Source organism: Drosophila rhopaloa, unplaced genomic scaffold (assembly GCF_018152115.1).
Source record: "Drosophila rhopaloa isolate 14029-0021.01 unplaced genomic scaffold, ASM1815211v1 contig_3, whole genome shotgun sequence".
Lineage (NCBI taxonomy): Eukaryota > Metazoa > Arthropoda > Insecta > Diptera > Drosophilidae > Drosophila > Drosophila rhopaloa.
Genome location: NW_025335123.1, coordinates 6,880,627 through 6,900,696, shown reverse-complemented (window position 1 = coordinate 6,900,696; position 20,070 = coordinate 6,880,627). Strand labels below are relative to the sequence as shown.

General features: G+C 39.5%; 3 protein-coding genes across 3 annotated transcripts; 2 read left to right on the top strand and 1 right to left on the bottom strand.

Moving 5' to 3' along the window:
* Window positions 1-812: 812 nt before the first annotated feature.
* Window positions 813-3,965, bottom strand: LOC108044224. The gene is made up of 3 exons (XM_017123144.2): window positions 3,765-3,965; window positions 3,573-3,687; window positions 813-1,482 (listed from the first exon to the last, which is right to left on the bottom strand). Exons 1-3 carry the CDS (start codon window positions 3,877-3,879, stop codon window positions 1,332-1,334), a joined length of 381 nt encoding a protein of 126 aa, XP_016978633.1. The 5' UTR covers window positions 3,880-3,965; the 3' UTR covers window positions 813-1,331.
* A 3,773-nt stretch (window positions 3,966-7,738) lies between these two features.
* LOC108044229 lies at window positions 7,739-9,251 on the top strand. The gene is made up of 3 exons (XM_017123151.1): window positions 7,739-8,217; window positions 8,832-8,964; window positions 9,030-9,251. The coding sequence occupies exons 1-3, from the start codon at window positions 8,052-8,054 to the stop codon at window positions 9,136-9,138; spliced, it is 408 nt and encodes a 135-aa protein (XP_016978640.1). The 5' UTR covers window positions 7,739-8,051; the 3' UTR covers window positions 9,139-9,251.
* Window positions 9,252-12,626: 3,375 nt separating this feature from the next.
* LOC108044228 lies at window positions 12,627-14,666 on the top strand. The gene is made up of 3 exons (XM_017123150.1): window positions 12,627-12,946; window positions 13,748-13,868; window positions 14,435-14,666. The coding sequence occupies exons 1-3, from the start codon at window positions 12,709-12,711 to the stop codon at window positions 14,556-14,558; spliced, it is 483 nt and encodes a 160-aa protein (XP_016978639.1). The 5' UTR covers window positions 12,627-12,708; the 3' UTR covers window positions 14,559-14,666.
* The last annotated feature ends 5,404 nt before the right edge of the window (window positions 14,667-20,070 follow it).

Sequence of the window (20,070 nt, the reverse complement as noted above, 5' to 3'; positions counted from 1 at the left end):
TTCAAGAGGAAACAAAATATTAGGATGTACTCACACAAAACTATTACTTTAATCGCTTAAAAGTATTTATTTTTTAAATTCAGGCTTTAGTGAAATTAAAGGTAAGGAATTCAATTCTTTTCGGTTTTTCTAGCTAATTGAATCATCTAACTAGTCCTAATTTCCCTTTATTGCGATATCAAGTTGATTTTGTATGAGTAGATAAATATTCGATCGACTTTGCCAGTATGTTTAAGAATACGAATAGACTGGAGTTGGCCAACATCTTAATCAGTTTCGATTGAGCTACATACAAGCGCTCTAGAATTGTTTATTAAATTGGTGTCAGACAAATAGAAGATATAGCTCAACCCCAAAACGCAATTATCAAGGAATGCTAAACGTTAACATTTCAATTAGACCATCCCAGAAAACAGGACAAAAAGAGAGATGGCCTGCACTAGAGACCCTCTCGCTCTAATCAATTGTCTTGGAAGATGGTCGTTAAAAGCTTTCGAACTAATTGAGTAATTTGCTCACCTTGATTGCTTTCGAGGGGAGTTTTATGTACGTGTAGTTGTCAGGACATTCGGTACACGGATACGTGCACACTTGCACTCGCATACACAAGCACACAGTCCCCCTTCCCCGTTCCTCCTGGCATACATGCATGCGCCGCCATTTGGTCCTTCATTATTTCGCACTAATTAACGTTTCGCGACAAAAGGTGGCGCTTTATTTTTACAACTGCAACTGCGTTTTACTGCTGCTCCTCTGCTGCAACAGTTGCTGCACTCAAAAAAATTGTGATCACCAAAGAGAACACACAAATGTACCTATGCAAGGATTTTCCCCTAATTTGTATGTTTATTTTAGTATTGTGAATGCCATATTACACTATTTGAACCAAATAAAAACAGAAGCACCGGATCAAATTCAAAGTATTTTTTTATGTGTACTGCTGCTGCCACGGGTATTGCTGCCACTTGAGGACCACTCGAGGAGGCGGGTTTCGCCTTAATTGCTGTTTATGAGCGGGTTGGCCCAGTAATTAAACAATTTCTTTTGGCCCGGCGAAAATAGTTTCACTAACGGCGCTAAGTAGTCAAGTTGGTCAAAGGTTTACTAAAATGTAGACAAAAATCCATCCACTAAAACGCACTAATTTAAAAAAAAATCATCCTGCCTATTGAGAAATAAAAGTTAACAAATAAATTAGCAAATTTGGGATTATGAGTATGTATGTATGTTGCATCCAGGAGAAATTGAAGGCGTCCTTGGGTTTGGCGGGTCGCTTATCCTGGTCGCTTATCCTGGTCGCTTATCCTGGTCGCTTATCCCGGGTAATCCTCCTAAGCCTTCTCCGCCGTATTCCGCTCGATAAAGTAGGGCGCCACCCCGATCTCCTTGCACCTGTACCTCAGTTTGCAACATTCCGGGAAGGGTTCGCCCGGGAAGATGCGTTCGCCGCGATTGCAGTTCACGATGCGCAGCTTTCCACATCTGTAAGGAATTGTAGGTCAATTCAAATGCACTGTTTGGATCCATTTACATAGATAATACTAATTTGGGCGTTGTACTTAGCAACAAAAAGTAGGCAATACATTTCCTTACTTTAACCGTTTAAAAAAAAGAGCAAAACAGCAAATTAAAGGAATTAAAAACAAACAATTTAAGAATGAGGAAATAGTAGGAATAAAATAGTTTAATTAATCTTGTCATCATTTCCTCCGGATTACTCAGAGTAAGCTACTCTCCATCATGGACTATATATTATATTATGAAATGTATATAATAAAAACAAGAGAGAACGCTATAGTCGGGTGCCCCGACTATCAGATACCCGTTACTCAGGTAAAGGGAGTGCGAGGGAGATGGAGATAGAAACTTTGATCACGCATAACTTTTAAACGAATGGTCCGATTTGAAAAATTTCTTCTACATTTCGATAGGTATTGATAAACACAATAAAACTGCATTTTTACTTTTCCGAAATATTTAAATGTATCGTATATAAGCGATTGTGGGCGTTAAAGGGGGCGTGGCACCTTTTTGAAACAAACTTGCGCTGCGTAGGAACTCCTAGAATCTGCATGCAAAATGCCAATCTTCTAGCTTTTATAGTTTCCGAGATCTCAGCGTTCATACGGACAGACAGACGGACAGACAGACGGACAGACGGACAGACGGACAGACGGACAGACGGACATGGCTATATCGACTCGGCTAGTGACCCTGATCAAGAATATATATACTTTATAGGGTCGGAAACGCTTCCTTCTACCTGTTACATACTTTTGCACGAATACAATATACCCTTTTACTCTACGAGTAACGGGTATAAATATTTCTGGTGTGTAATTTGTTTTTGTGAAAGCCGATCTTAAGTTGATAGTTTTGTCCTACATTTACAATTTGTCAATTTGTAATTTGCTATATGCTACGTTTGTAGAAAGTTCTATCACCCTCACTAAGTAAGGAAATGAGGGTAATTTCATCACACATGTATTTTTTTGACAAAGTCACGCAAAAGCCTTGTAGTTATACATCACATTTTTTAGTAGCACTGGAAGTAGGTATTATATAGTCAGGACTCATAATAGTATATTTGTGTTAGATAGGGAACGCAGCGAACAAAGTACAAAGAAATTGCACAACTGTAGACAAAAATGTAATTTTAAATGTTTTTTTAAACGCCGTGAAACTTTAAAATGACAGGAATATCTGTGAGCTTTCTTCAAAATTATAATTGTCCCTAAGTCTGCAGAGTTCCCATTCATACATCACTGGGCTGAAGTATTTTTCTTGTCTATAAAGTTTTATTTTGAAAAAAGATTTTTTATTGAACCGTCTTAAGAATATAATAAACTTCTCTATCTCATTATGATTATGGAAAGCGTGCCACATTATTAGAAATAAAGCCTTTGAGTTCTTAAGATTGCAAATGGCTTTGATCAAAAAGATGCCTTGTCTCAAAAAACGTTATCAAAGCGTAAATATGTTACCAAAAAAACACTTAAAACCCAAAGAGCAAATCCCATTTCAGATCTAGGGCAAAACTTTTAGTTTCCCTCAATTTAGTTTTGTCTTCCCGCGAAAAGCCGCAGCCGAAAGCATGTGGGAGGGGTGCCGACCCCTCGAAATTCATTTAGTTTTCAGCTCTTTAGTTTGACCTAGAAATTACAGTCTCATCTTCTGCGCTACTTGGCGAACTCGAAAGTAAAACTAGAAACTCGGCGGAATTCGCATTCGCAAACGGTTGACAAGCCGTTTCAATGGGTGTGCGTGCGTCTTATCAGTGGCAAGTGTGTAGCGTAAAATACAGCCAGAATAAAATGTTTGGTTTTGGAGAAATTTGAAAAATATACAAATAATTCAGCTTACATATTTAACTTTTGGTTCATCAGACCGAGCTTATGTCGTCCTATGATTCAAAGTTATAAAGAAAACTGTAGGTGGTGTGTCGAAGATTGAAGCTGGTTCATCAAATATGTTTAGTAAATATTTGTTTTTCAGGTGCAGAATAGTACTGACTTCTATATATGCTTTCTAGCATCGTTTGGTCATGATTTTTACCAGTCTCTGGAACTTACCCCTCGATCTGTATGGAGCCATCCTTGTTGCACGTCAGCCGCTGGCAGGGCGATATGTTATTGTTGATCCCCAGCTCCAGGGTGTCTCCTCGGTATATGCACTTGCCCGGGTTATCTGGCGACTCAGAGCGCATTTAGAAAGCACACATAGGGGGGAGGGGTGGTGGAGGGGGTGGTGGTTGATCCGCTCACCTGCATCCGGCGGTATCAGGCCCGAGTAACCGCTCACCTGAGCGAACAACATCGAAAGCAGGGCACCTGCGATTACCAATGGGATCAGCGGACTTGCGTGGCGCTCCGGGAACATTGCGACCGCGTTCGTGTTCAAAACTCGACTGACTTGGACCCGGACTCCGATCGGCGTTGTCTACTCCGCACATAGGGCATACTCGTAGTGATTGCCGAGTTGTCGATCTGCCGCGTTGACCCGCTTCCACTAAATTGGCGAAGAGATTTGTCAAATGTTTTCAAACCTTACCCATTACAAAAATAAAGTTAAAAACACTCCCAGCATATTTATACTCTATTATCCTACTTCTATAATTTAAAATCGATATACCTCAAATATTTTATGGAACTATTTAAAAACCTCATCTTAATGTGAATCCAATTATAGGAATATGTTTTCCTTCCCATTTAAACTCTTAAAACGCAACAAGCAAATATACATTTACATTGCAAATAGCTCGACCATTTTATGGAATTATGGGATCGAATTGTAGGATAAAGTCTATTGGGTATCCCATAGTCGAGACTCGCAACGAGTTGGGTTTGTTTGCGTTTTTGTTTTCGGGTCCGTTGATTATTGTGTATTACTATTTAATTGAAGACGCCACTCCCAGCGGCAACTGTTCTTTTGATTCTCGATTCTGGTGAGGGTCAGAAGGTTTATCGGCAGCTTTTCATTACAGCACTTTACTGCCTCAAATTGTTCTAGAATGTTTGCACAATGAATGGCAAATGCGGGACACATACGGGCGAAATCGAGAGTCAGAGATAACTGGGCGCAGGCAATCACGAATCGCCATCTAGGGCTGGGAAACTACAAGATTTTCTAGTATTTCACGACATCCAATTTTAATTATTTTGTATTTTTTTTTAACATAAATTTTAATTTAAAGTGCAATACTTATAATAATTAAAGCCAGCTTAAGTAGGTCAGTTATGTTGAGTTTATTTAGAATTTTATTTATTAAGGACATTATTTCATCTTATTTTTTAGATTTGTTTTTTTTTAGATTTTTTTTTTTTTTAGAATGTCTATTTTGTTTTAAATTGGAATTTTGTCTGGAGGCTTTGCTTAGGTACATCGTCAACGTTTTCCTTAAATCTTCGCTGGTTAGAAAACGTATCCATCTGCAGGCCCAGGAAAATATATGTGGAGCGGAGTACGTTGGGCTCCTTTGAAGCATTCCATTTTATTTTAATTAAGATGCTTTTCGGCTCTATTCAATTGGGGGAAGCACCAATTCGACGAATGTTTCGGCCAGACTCTATTTGCGCATTTAAAGAACTAGTTCAGTGGCAAGTGGCAAATCTTAATGAAATGCATTCGTTAGCTTAACCCGCACACAAGAGCAGACAAATGTTGTGGCAACTTGTGCAATCCAATTGAGACGAGTCCTTCGACAGTTCCCCTCCTGGCCTTCGCACAATGTTTGCCCTGCTGGCTATTAAATTTTTAATCAAGTTAAAGTGTTGTCAAACACTTCATTCAGTCGGTTCCATTCAACCAGCCCCGCACCGAAGACCCCCATCGGAGTTCCCATTTGGTTGGCAGTCAGAAACAGCAGGCAGGCAGGCAGACAACTTAGGAATATCAGATATATGTGGTGATATGGGAACATGTAACTTGCCGCTCCCACTCCAGCTCGACCTTCTTTTCCGTTCATTTGGTGTCGTGTTAGTTATGCATGCATTCATTCGTTCATTCAGCGACATTCATTTCGTTTCATTGCATTTTCCTACAACCTTCCATGGCATACGGATGCCCCACTGCACCACCCATCCACCCATCCACCCACTAACCCACCGCTCACCACAGCACCATAACCGCATTGTAGGAACGTCACCGCACTTCGCCATTACACCCACCATCGTTTCCTTTGGCTGCCGCCAATCCCTGTGGACACTTGTTCGTGTTCTTCCCCTTTATGATGTAAGGCTTTCCTTGCCGGTTTCTTTTTGTCCCTGTTACCTCTTATAAGGCCGAGTATACAGGCCCTTCCCAGCTTTCCTTCCACTTTCAGGCGATAAGAGAACCAAATTCTGAGAATCTCGTATTCTCAGTATTGTCTTTCAAGGAATTCGAAAACTTCAACCAAATATTTGTTTATATTAAACTCATTCAAACTTTTGCATTTCTAGACTAGAATTAGTTTTAATAAACTATATATTTTGTTTGTTAAATTGAACTTCTTCACAGAAAACATATATGTAATATAAAAATGACAAGACAATTTAAACCAAACAGTAAGTGATTGTTCGAACCTTGGATAGATTTAGAATAAAGTATAAAAAAATAAATAAATAAAAATGATGACAAATTTAAAGAAATTAACAGATTACTTAATAACAAATACAGTACAGTACAAATAATTAAATATGCGTAAAGTACATCAGATGATGATAGCAAAAAAGGGTAATGTAAATTCGAACCCCATAACCTGATACATACTGTGCCTTTCCTGTTCGCCTTTGTGGTAAATGAAATGCAAATAAATTGTCAACTGCAGCTAAATAAAATTTTAATTTATAGCGAGTTTGACTAGCTTTCATTGTGCGAAGGGTAGACCGAGGGGGGAACGGCGGAGGGATATTGCCCCAAGAAAGGTGAATGCAGTTGAAAACCATCTTAGTAATTGAAACGGAAGAAAGATTTCCTTTGTCATTCGAATGCTGTAAATATTTATTGAGCTCTGAGATTTCAAATGGCAGCATACGATGTTTATGGTAATGAATAAGACAATGTCAATGCATATAGTATTACATACAATTTTAAATGGTAACTGGAAATGGAAACAAGGTAAAATAAAGAAAGCAAAGCCCTTGCAGTTATAACAAAAATTTAATACTCTATTGTATGTTGCTTTGTCTGAGTATGTTAATAAAAAAGAATTTACTCAGAAACCAGGTTGCCCAGAAAAGGACGAACGGACATACGGACATGGCATTCTAAAGATGCTGAACAAGAATATATATATACAGCACTACAAACTTTTAACTGAAAATTGTATACAAATTATATGTTTCATGGTCGATTAGAGTAACAACATTTTGTTAATGAATAATTTAAACACCTCTCCTTAACCTGTAAATTTTAAAAAGAACCTTTGCCTCAAGTGCGTTTTGCTTGAATTTAAAGTAAAGTTTTCAAAATGGCCTAAAAATTAAAAAAAAAACTGTTGGGCTTTGGAGTCCCCGATGATTAATAACATACTCTCCTATAACTTATAATTTTACCATCTTAACATTTTGTTTTTTTTGGTCATTGTCGAGTGTTTTTCCATAAATAGCTAAATATGTAAGTATGCATCCCAAAGCCTTCTGAATAGACTTGAAGTATAAATGTAACTAAGTTGGAAGAAAATCTAATTTCTTTAAGATTTCTTAATAAACTCGTTTTCAGAAAATATATTCCAAAGATTGTTCCAAGACATATTATAATAGTAGTTACTGTACAATTACTTGAAATTGTTTAAGCGATGTTTTTACCGGGCCTTCGATGATACGATAAATATCGACTGGTCAAGGTCTTCGAGAACCCGCGAATCACCCACCTTGTTCAATCTGCTCGCTGGGCACCAGAGTCGCAACTGCATGCGTTGGATGGGATTGGATGGGATTGGATCTGACCAGTGGGTTCGCATCCCCCTGTGCGGCATGTCGCCATGTGGGCACCCCCTCGGCCGCAGCTAATTCGCATTTGATTATTTAAATTAGCGAGATGAGTGACAGACAGCGGGAGGCAATGGAGGCAATGGAGGCACTCGGCGAACGGCATACACACGCGCTCAAATTGAATAGTTTGTGCGGCCGATGTCCGAAAAGATCCAAAAATAAATGTCGCATTGGAGCGGTGGCCTGTACCTGGACCAAAACCTGGAGCAAAAAACAGAGGCAAAAGCAAAAGCAAATCGGACCATTGAGTGAATCGGCAGTGTTCCGTTGGAACGCCGAACTGCGAGACCAGCGAGGCGAATTCACATTTCACATTTTTATTTAGAAAATGTATTCAGTGCAGGGGCGACATTCGCAGCGGCAACGAAAGCGACAGCCATAGCACACCCACACAGTGGCACGCCCGCACACCCACACACCCATACATCCGCGGAAACGGACACGGATACGGACACGGATACGGACACGGACACGGACACACATACACTGCAGATCGAGGAGAAAGCAAAAGGAAAGTGGCCCAGAAGGAAAACAGCTCCTGAGTGCGATAGAAATAGGGAAAGAGACAGAGCGCCGGAAATGGCCAAATTAGTGACTTACATCTTCATCGTCAGCTCGCTGGTGCTCTGGTACCTCCTCCTCTTCGGGGGCAGGGGCGTCAGGGGCGTGGAGGCCACCAACGGGCACGGGGGGCAGCTGGAGGGCCGCGACTTTCACCACCACGGCGGCAGCCACCACATACGCCGTAAGTTCACAGGAAAAGCATTCCATTTAAAGTCCAGCAAACCGACCTGAAATCGGGAACTAATGGTGATAATAGCCTTATTAGCCTTTCGCTCTCTGCACCATAAAACTTTCACCAAAAATGGCAAAAATCAATTTAGAAACATTTATTTTTATTTAAGAAGCTTCCTTTACCGACAATTCAATCTTTTTGGTTTATTGAGGCGATACTTTATAATAATAATATAAATAAAAGTAATAATAACAATCGAATCAGTATCAAATAAAAGTGTTGTTTACCTAATTTTGATCAATAAATAACTTTTCATTATTTCCAAGCTTCAACGAAATTTAATTTTATAGATTTCCGTGAGTTCTGAAGTTTTTTCTGCAATGCATGTCGTAGAAAGTGAAATGCAACCTTTATTTCAGTAAGTTACTAAAAATCAAACGATTTCGTCGTGAGCAGATGCACATTTAAAGTGCTCCAAAAATATATACCATTGTATAATCGTAGGAATTGGCATGACAAAACAGAATTTAAATAACCGATGATTCCGGCCAAACTGATTTCACAGGCCTTGAGTTAAGATATTATATCCTTTAGATATTACCAATTTAATGGACTTTTCGCAGGTAACATCAACCACTGCTGGCGTCGCTACGATGGCTACAACCTGCAGAACACCGTGGTCAACAAAAAGGAGCAGCTGAAGAAGCCCTATGGCATATTGTGCAACTTCAAGTGCACCTGGTTCTTCACCGTCAGGTGAGTCCTGCGGTCCTTTAATTTTTTCCGATTCTTGCCTAAACTCCACGTATCCACTGTTGCAGCTACCCCACTTGCGAGTTCATCTACGACTATAAGTTATCCTGCGTGCTCTTTACGTCACTGCCCGACTGCACCAGCGTCACGTGTACGCTTTTGAACTACTTCGAGTAACTAGTGTATCTATTTAAGCCTTTTTTTTGATAGCATAAGTCTGACTAATACTAGATTTTATATGGACATGTAGAGAACGACAGGAAGTATTATTAAATCAAACACCTAATTTATGAGAATAAACTGTTTTATTTACAACAAGGGGTGTGTATTTGGCTTCTTTCGATTTCTAAACCAAATGAAATCAAGAAACAACAAGAGAGAACGCTATAGTCGGGTGCCCCGACTATCAGATACCCGTTACTCAGGTAAAAGGAGTGCGAGGGAGATGGAGATAGAAATTTTGATCACGCATAACTTTTTAACGAATGGTCCGATTTGAAAAATTTCTTCTACATTTCGATAGGTATTGATAAACACAATAAAACTGCATTTTTACTTTTCCGAAATATTTAAATTTTTAAAATCGTATATAAGCGATTGTGGGCGTTAAAGGGGGCGTGGCACCATTTTGAAACAAACTTGCGCTGCGTAGGAACTCCTAGAATCTGCTTGCAAAATGCTTTTATAGTTTCCGAGATCTCAGCGTTCATACGGACAGACAGACGGACAGACAGACGGACAGACGGACATGGCTATATCGACTCGGCTAGTGACCCTGATCCAGAATATATATACTTTATAGGGTCGGAAACGCTTCCTTCTAGCTGTTACATACTTTTGCACGAATACAATATACCCTTTTACTCTACGAGTAACGGGTATAAAAATACTTCAACTCATGCGTATTGGGTTAAAAACAATAAAGCTATTTGGATTTTCCGATAAATGTATATGCGTGTTGTGCCCTTAAGATTATAATTATATGCCATCTATGTGCCTTTTTGAGTTCTGTGTGATAGACTAGTGATGCGATGAATCCGTGAGCCAATGACCATGCCAATTCCTTGTCGAACTAGGACGAATTTATGCTGGTAGCGCCAAAATACTTCGAGTCAAAGTTCACGACTCGTGTCTCACTTAAAGTTGCCGCAAAGCCAGGGAGTCAACAGTGCTCTGTTCGCACTCCATTTGATGGCAAAGTTGAAAAGCCGCAAAAGCTATCAATGGACCCATCCAAACCAGCCGAACTTGCCACGCCCCCTTTTGTCTGGGGCGGTCCACGCCCAATTACCTGGCCACATACCTGTAAGCTGGCCAAAAAGCAATCCACTTTTTGTAGTAAACAAATTTGAAACACTTTGTTACCGCCGTCATTTTTTCCATCGCTTCGCATCGCTTCCCCTTTTTGCCCGGTTAAAAGCGATATATCCGCTCAACTTGATGGCTGAAAGGCATGGGTTGGGGGTCGGGGGTCGCGGGGAGTTAACCAAACTTGGTTAGTCCATAGCAATGGCTGTACCTGAACCCCAACTCGGCTAAACTCCTGGCCGCGCCAACAGCCGCAAATAAATCGTTCGACATTTATAAGCCAGTCAAAGTTATGCCAAAGCGATTCCTGAAAATTTGTGTACCCAGGCTGCGGGGTGGAGAGGGGCTGTGAAATGGGGGGGGAGGGAGGTTTGGTTGTCAGGTGCTGGCTAAAAATAAGATAAATTATGTGGCTGTAGTCAATGGAGCTGTTAACTGGCGCACCTGCGCCGGGACCCATCCTCCCATCCTCCCATCCTCCAACCCTTTGACCAACTGACTGCAGAGTGGGTCGTGAAATTGCGAGCCAGAGTGGGACCGCTTCCATTCTTTTGGGCCGGACCAGATGGGGCCGCACTTTAATGGAATCAAACGAAATGGCATTGATCGCTGAAGGCCAACGGACCCGCAAACCAGAAGGCAGAATTCAGAACGCAGAAGATCAAGCGATCCACGCGGCCCGACTTTATTCGGTTCGCTTTGGATCTGTCAGTCAGTCGGTTGTATTTGGAACTGGGATTTGGGTCGTGGTCGTTGTGTATTACTGAATGTATATATATATATACAACTGTACATGGGGGCAGGGGATCGCTTGGGGAACTATGCGAAGTGCGTAGTGCGTAGTGCGTTGTTTGCTAGGCCTTTGCCGCTCTATTGCATTGCGGTGCGTTGGCGGTGGCTTCTATTTCAATGTTGATTGGCAAATTACGGCAATTTCTGAATTTCTGGGGGCTGGGAATTAGATTATTTTGAAATAGTTATAAACAAATTAATTGCGCATTACGACTAAATTGTCCAACCATCTGTTGGGGCGAACTGAAAGAGGCATTGTGGAGTGCCCATGTAAACAGATTATAATCAAATATTGCGTCTAACTCTGTAAAAAAATAGCGAATTCAACTTAATTGAAAAACATGAAACCTTTAAGTTAATTGATTTAACAATTCGGAATGCTCTATAAATATTAGGCCATACATATATTTAATTAAATTACTCATAAAAAAAGCTTATTTCATTACCAAATCCTTTCAAGTATAGAGATTTATCAACTTGAAATGCTAGCTAAAGAACTAAACAATACATACATTTTATTAAATTACATAAATGAAATAAAATAAAATACTTTTTTAAGGATGTAAATATTTATTATTGAGAATTGAAAATACATATTTCGTTAAACTAATACAAAAAATAGTAGAATTAGCCAGGAATGAATCATCTCATGTATTGTGCTGCTAGAAAAATGATTCATAACGCAATTTGGTTTTTTTTAAAACGAAGATATTTGGCATTTGATTTGAGTGATTGATTAGATCATTGACTTATTATGCCGAGTTAAAGATACCTAGCAAATACACTAAGCATGTTGCATTCCTTGAGTTTATGCATTCATAGCGAGCCACCCCATTCCCCAACCAGCCCCTTCACCTGAATTGAGTGATGCGATAGCTGACTGATTTGCCACACAAAAGGTGCTAACAGCCACAACTACAATCCCATGAGATCCGAAACCGAAACCGAAATGGAAACCGAAAAAGAAACTGAAACGAAAAATGGAAAACGAGGATGGCAAAGTGTGACTGACTCTCCCTTTTGCTCTGGGCTTACACTGAAAAAACACATCAATATACTTTGCACTTTGTTTGGCTTGCCAAGTTCTAACCACATTTTGTAAAATATAATTCAACATAATATTATGGCGCCCAACGTGGGGCATCATGGATTATGCACTAGCATTTTTTTTTATTCAAACTTAAAGCGTGGTAATGGAGAACATGCGGTTTGGGTAATGAACAAGAAATCGGAAGATAAAATATAGATGTTAATTGAATCCCATAATTTTATGTGATATTTTGCCATACAGGTTATGATTAGATATTTAGTATTTAGTATTTTTCTCCGTGTGGTAATCATATTAGAGAGCAGGAGGTGTAGAAAATGAAGAAGAAGAAGGTGGAGGCAGATGGGGTCGTACACCCACACAACCGCATGCGATAATTTATCAATTGGCATCAATTTAGGCGCACACAAGCTCAAACTCGTGGCATTTCTTTGCCGTTTGTTTATTTGTATCATGTTCTGTTCGTCCCATTTTGATTCGCTCGCCTCGCTGGCTGATTTTGGGCACACTCGCGACATCCATCGCTGGCGGCGGTTAAAACCGCGCCGAGACATCCACGCATCGCACTCGAGGCATCCGAAGGCGTCCAAAGTCGCCACATGGCAGGCTCAGGTTCAGATTCAGTTTTGGCTTCAGCCTCAATTTCAGCCTCAGATTCCGATTTTGGCGGCGGGTGTGTTTACGATTGTTGTGCAATGGCGAAATCGATAGCAGTAACGAGAACCACTAAATCTGCGGCAGCAACAATAACTGCAATACACACACGCAAGAGCACCACAACAATTGCATTTGTTTTGCTGCTAATCCTCTGCTGTTTATGTGATTACAACTATGGAAGTACGTAGTCCCAATCATCTCCCTTTTTCAATATTTTGTTTTGATCACGTTTTTTTCGAGTGGGTGTTTGTGGTGAAAATTCAATGTGACGTTACAGTTCTACCGAAACGACGTTGCTAATGCGCCATGTGGTCAACTGATTGCTTCCAAAAAAAAACAAAACTCCTAAAAGTGGTTATATAAAAGTAATACAGCAGTAAAAAAAAGACATGGCCGAATAAAAAGCACAATTCATATTGAAACAATAATTTGTGCAAAGATTTTTTTTATTTTTTAGTTAAAGTGCACAAATGAAATACATTGAATTCATGTTTATCTGAACATAAATTCAAAATAAACTAATATAATTCAATATATAGAATTGTTTGGCATAAACATAAAATCAAAGATATGAAAATACAAGAGTGTAATGCATTTTACTCCATTTATTAGTAACAGTGTTTAGTTAGAATACAACAAATCAACTTTAAATACGTTTTGAAATAATTTCACCGGGACGTCCTTTGGCTTTACAAAAAAAAAAACGTTAAGTTCATTCATTCCCACTAGTATTTACTGTAGTCAATCAAAAAAAATCCTGCTTAGCATGCGATTTCAACTCTGTACTGCTAACTAAAATTGTAATTTTGTTTTAAGTCGAAAGTGAGGCCAGACAAATAAATCGAGAATGTATTGGGTTTAATTGGCAGTCGGAATCCTTACGCAACAAAGGACTTCGGCACACAGATTAGTCACTTACACATGGCCAATCGAGTGCAGTGCCGAAGAATACGAAAAGTTGTAACTATTACCCACTTGCAGGCTGGGCATCACAATGCTGGAGGAAGCACAATTCCGGCTCGATCCAAACGCCAGACGGAGAATTTAAGCGACCCTTTGGCATACTCTGCACATATCGCTGCTTTCTATGGTTTCCGCCAATGTAAGCTATGCAATCACTCACCCACTTCCACACCCACAAGCACACACACATCCACACCCACACCCACACCAAAATGCACCTCATGACCACCCACTGCCATTGAAATACTCAGCCAGCACATGCAATTTGCAATTTATGCATGCCTCTGTTATTTTGTAGTGTGAATTGCATTTTAAAATAAAATAAACTTGTTTGGCTTTTGCTTGGGGTTTGCTTTTCGGACTTGAGCTCGGGGCACACACATACAGACACACGCACACACACACACACCCAGGCACACACGCACGTACCTATATTCCATATATGGCATTTGAATTGCATAACAATTAAAATGGCTGGCAGCATTGTTTCGATTCGTTTGGCTTCTTTTGTTGAGTTGGCCGAAGGAGGAGGAGGAGTCGGGAGTCGGGAGTCGGGAGTCGCCATCGGAATAAATATTTTATCAGCGATTTCTTGCATCCGCAGCATGCATCACATCACCACCCCGCACATACCGCACATTCCATTCCATTCCAAACATCCCGAATTGGCTTGTTTGTTGGCGCTCAGTGTTTGCCTTCTTTCAGCTACCCGTACTGCGAATTCATATTCGATCTGCGCTTATCGAGGCACTTCACATCCTTTCCGGACTGCTACGAGATTCGGTGCAACGAGACCTTCTCGTTCTTCGGCAAGGAGCCCAACTACTGACATCCACCTGGCGGTGGACTTCCTCCCCTGACTTTCCCACTATTTGCTTTTTTTTTTGACTTCCCTCTGTGACTAAGAATTGTATGCTTCAATAAATATGGGTTACTGCATAAAACAACGCATTCGTTTGTCTCTGTCGAAAGTAATACGAGCACTTTACGTCGGGTGCAAATATATCTTTTGTTTGGGGAAGGGGTTAAGACTTATGCTGAATTAAGGCTCCTGTTGTTCCCTTCAGACCGTTTTAAATAATTAATTGGTCTTCCTTTGTATTGTTGGTCAATATTGCAATGTATTGGGATTTATTTGTTTGATTATATGGTATTTAGTTAAAATTGGTTGATTTGTAAAAAACAAGAAATGGAAAATAAATTAACACTTTTAGTTTCAAAAGTCCAAGATGTTATATCATTAATAATAAATGGGAATTATGTAAAGATGTCAAAATGACAAACTTTAACCTGATGTTCTTGAACCTAATGTTCTTGTATGAAAACTTGTGTAATTTTAAAATGTAACTAATAGAAAGATAGCCCTACAGTGCTTTTATCTAATTTAGTTAAGTAATTGCAGTCCACTTCTTATTGACTAGCTTGTATTATTCCATGCAAATAGTGCCCTCCAGTGACAGGGAGTCATTAGGTCTGATTGCTTTAAAATCTCACATCTCCTGGAGCATATGATGAATGGTCCTTGCGACCGCTCTTCACACTCCTAAAACCCACTCGAAGCACTCGGGATCCTGTGAGAGGTGTTCATTGGCGCCAAGCTGCAGGCAATTTCCTTCACTTTCCTTTTCTGCTGGCTTTTAGTTTATTTCCGGTTTCGCAATAAAGGACAAGCAAACAAATAAACAAAGGGCATGGGACAAAGGCGCAGATACAGATACTGGATACTGGATGCTGGATGGTGGAGCCACCCACACACAAGGCGGCCCAACCTCATTCAATTCACAAATATTTGCATACAAATTAGCATTCTAATTGACTCGGGCCCCAAAATAAAGTAACCAACTGGGCCCCTGGGGGGCGTGGCTAAAAGTGGGCTGGCAGAGGGCTCTTCTCGCTTCTTGTGATTGCCAAAGTGTCCGCGGATGGGGAAAGGGAATGGAAAGGGGAAGCGGAAGGGGCGGGGCACCGGCGATATCTGTTGTCCATTGTCTTGGCGGATGGCACAAGCCGTTCGCAGTTTTTCCATCCTCCACGGTTCCATGGTTACCTTTGCACTGGAAAAAACCGTCCACCATGTCCTGTGAAACCACGATACGCAATCCTACTCAGCTTTCTAGAATATTGTATTTAATAATGTTTAGGTATGTATCCATTGTTACAATTAATTGAATTCGCTTGATTATCGTTAATAGTTTATTAATTAATTATTAGATTAACACCGTTGATCTTACACTATTGGATAGAAAAAGCCTTTAGTTATTAAGTGTTTTCCGTATTACAAGAACAGCTTTCTGAAATTAGATTTAAATTAACTTAATTGTCTAAATATAGAAAAGTTTTTCTGCTTCAACCACCTAAAATAAGTCGCTTGTCGTAAGTACTACTTTTAATTAAAATTTAGTGAAATATTGATTTGAAATGTGATTGATTGTAAAGCTCTTTAACTGTGTGGCATTACATGTTTTCTGTTATTTTAATTATAATAGTTTCCAGTGTATTTGGACTCTCTTTTCTAATGCTTAGCCGCTCGAGTTAATTGTTTGCTTAGTGTCATAAAAATACAGTTTACGCCTTCCACAACAACACGTACAGGTGACCCCACGCCTCAGGAACATCACCCCGCTCCCCCTCCCCCTACCCCTCCCCCTCCCACAGGTGGCTTAAAGGACCTCGAGTTGGTCTGACAGCAGGGATGTGGCTTAGTTGAATTGGCCAAGCGGAACGGGACTGGAATGGGTTGGTGGCGGGAGGGGAAAGGGGTAGAGAAGGGAAGGGAAGGGGAGGGAGGTGAAGCGAGTGGATAACAGCCACGTGCAAACAAAAGGTCGTCGCAGACAATGTTGTCGCTGGAAAACTTTTAACTTTTACAAACTTAATTGTTGCCTGCTCTAAATATAAAACACAGCAGGATTCTGCTTTGGAGCTTTGGAGGGCGGCGGTCGGTGGGCGGTGGGCGGTATTTGGTGGGTGTGGCCTGGTGGTGGTGCGGTGGGCGCGGTTGCGGGAAGGCACTTGGGCGCCTTTGTGTACTAGCGTTTTGGAATTTACGGCTCTTTGTCTGTTTAAAGTTATATTTAATATGTACTTTCACAATGGGCTATTAATTTGAATATTCTAAATGGGAAATGAAACCTTCGCTTATGAAATTTTCAATAAAAATTTAAAATTCATCAAAATCCTTAATGGTATTAATAAATAATTAGCACTGACAATTATTGTAAGCTTCAAATTGTTATTCTTCTCTCAGAGTCTATAATTCTTAATAGCTTTAATTAAGTTTACATTAAGTTTAATGTATTTGTTTTTTATGGCAACAGTGCCAGTTTATTTTCATATTTCAGCGCTGCAATCAAATTTAATATAAATCTTAGAAAACAATAAAGATACGAAAATGTAGTCCACCTGAATTTGTATAGAACTTTAATTTACGAGCGTAGGAAGCTAAAGTGGTTGAATGTTTTATGACTACAATAATAGAAATAAATACTAACGATAACAGCTTACTGCAAAAATAATCGGATCCTGCCCAATAACATTTTACTACATACATTTCATACACTTAGGGAAAAAACCAAGAATTCGAAGCTTGGCTTAACTAAAGTCATGCTTGAAAGGAGTCAAGTTCGAATGCACTAGTTATTGTCCAAATTACTTATTTTACTTTTAAAGATAATTGATGGGTTTTAGAATTTTGTTTTTATGATTTCCTGAATATTTTTTTTTATTGTTTCATTTAATGTAGTTTTTTACTTAATCTATATTTCTTAAGTTAATGTCATTTCTTGAAAGATTTGTATATTATAAAGAACCTATGTTAGTCAATACACAATAACGTTGACTTAAGAATTTTGGGTACTTGGTTTTCTGAAAATTTCAGTTTTACTTGCTATGTTCATTAGATTTCTGGAACCTATTATTCTTAAGATATTTTTGAAACGGCATTGATTTAAGAATTTTACTATTATTTTGAGAGTTTGGCAGTTGAATCAAGTTTTTTTTAAATGTCTTAGTAAAACCGTAGGACCATTTTTATTTAACTATTTACACAAAACATTCTTGATGCAATATAGAGTTGAACGTTTAATTAGTAGGTATTGTTAGTTCTATACAAAAATAAACATTGAATTAATAATAACCTATTTGGTGTCAAAATATATATACATTTTACTTTACTAAATTTTTACAATTTAACTTTGAAACGCTATTATGATTATGAATAACAAACTTCAAATTTTATTAAAACAAATAAATTCAATTAGTTCCTCTCTTTGGCGGTTTCATCAAGGCATACGCAACTTAATTTGGCCCATACATGTTCAACGCGGCGTATTCGTGATATTAAAAAAGAAAACTGCGAACAAACCTGAAATATGATTAATTCCAAAACCGCCGCGAGTATGCCCGCAAAGTACAAGAGAAAAGTCCTAATAAATTAAATTAAAGCGTCTCCCTGGTGATTTCTGAATTACGGGTTCACCTGCGTACTTTAATGCGCAGCTAATTCTCGAGCTTCACCGTACACCGTACACCAGCGCGTATACGTGATGTGAGCTGCAAACGACGAGGAATCACCCACAAAAAACAAAAAAACGTTAACTCGCATACGTCAGACTTGAATAATGCAGGGAAACTCGAAACTGTTGCAACTCCGGAAAATAAATATTCAGGATGCAATTACGCATGGAATTTGCTAGCACTTAGCGTGTCGTTTTGCCCACTTGCTGTTGCTGCCATTGCTACTGCGGCACTGCTGAAAACTTATTTAACTTTTTACGATGTCATTTGGGAAAGTTTGTAATCATTTTCGTTAGTGCATGCTTCAAAAATGCCAAAAGAAAAGAAGTCAAGAAATTATTTATACGATTTGCAGACAGCTGAAAGTGTACGACCGAGTATAAATAAAGCCCTGCCGTTGCCGTTTCTACCGTTTTCCAACTCCTTTCGATCTGGCCAAAAAAGGGATAAGGAGCGCGAGCTGGGAAATGCCAGTTTTCCCAGCCAGTCTCTCCAACTGCCAGTCGAAGTTTTCAAAATTGTTGTTTCCCACTTCTGCTGCGTTTACTCGCCCTCTGTTTTCCTTTTTTTTTTTTTTTCCTTGCGGATCTGAGTCAAAGTTTTGGAGTATTATTGCGTGCACCGATTCGAGGAGGTCGAGATGGAACTTTTACTTTCCATCCCGCTGCAGTTTGTGGCTCCACTTCTCCATCAGTTAGATGCAGCTCCAAGCGGTCCCCATTCACCCATTTACCGGCACCCAGCCGCAAGTCAACTGCTGAAAGCAGCTGCCACCGACAACTTTGGGCTAATCCCCAGTTCCCAGGCCCAGGTCCCCCTGATAATTTCCGGACCAGTTAGGAGCACATGTGCCCGCGGCAGTTGGTCAAACGGATGTGAATGCATCAGATTTACCACTGTCAGTTCAAGCAATTTCACTTTCATTTACTGGTGACCAATAACGAATCCCCATTAGGGAATCATGGGTTTCACTAAAGAGTTTGGCTGAAAATAATTAAAGACAGAAACAAATCAATGTATTAAACTGAATAGTTTTATTTATTTACTTGTCCTAATAGAGTATGAAATGCAATAATTTTGTAATCAATGAAATAGTTAAAACTATTTTAATTCTTACCATTTAATGTAAATAAATGTAGAAAATTATTAAATAGCTAAGACCGAATTATTTTTGAAAAGGGTATTTACATGTGTTGTCAATCATGAAGCGCTTTCTGGCAACCTTCGTAAATGAAATTTGACTCATAGGTTAAGTATTCATAATTTGTATATAAAATATCCAAGAAAATTCAAAGTTCCTTTGATGACATCTATATTTTCGATCTTTCTTAATGAATTGCTTGATGGGGGGCTTTGTTTACAGGAACTTGTAGTTTATATGATGTTTGCCATCATTCTGACAAAAAAGCGTAGAGCAAACTAAGACATTATGTTCTAATGCATCGAATAAGTTTTTCCCTTTTCTTGTAGAGTTCTGCTCGCATGGGACAGCTGGGAAAAAAAGCTTTTAAGCTACTTAAGGTTGGTGGCATGGCGACTTTTCCAGAAAAATGGGACAGGGTGGTGGCGGGGGCTGAAGGGGGGATTCAGACCCAGCTAATGAGTTGACAGACCACGCCCCGCGACAGCGACACAAAAAGAAAAGTAAAACAGGAAATGAAAAGGGCAAGGAGCAAAACCAGATGGGTTGCAAGTGCTCGCGATTTAGCGATTGGAATCGGGAGCTTGGACCGAGGAAATTCCCCAATGAACTCTGTTCATATGGGTTAAAGTGCACTAAACTCCCAAATAAATCAACAATAGACTTCCTAATTAACAAATCAACT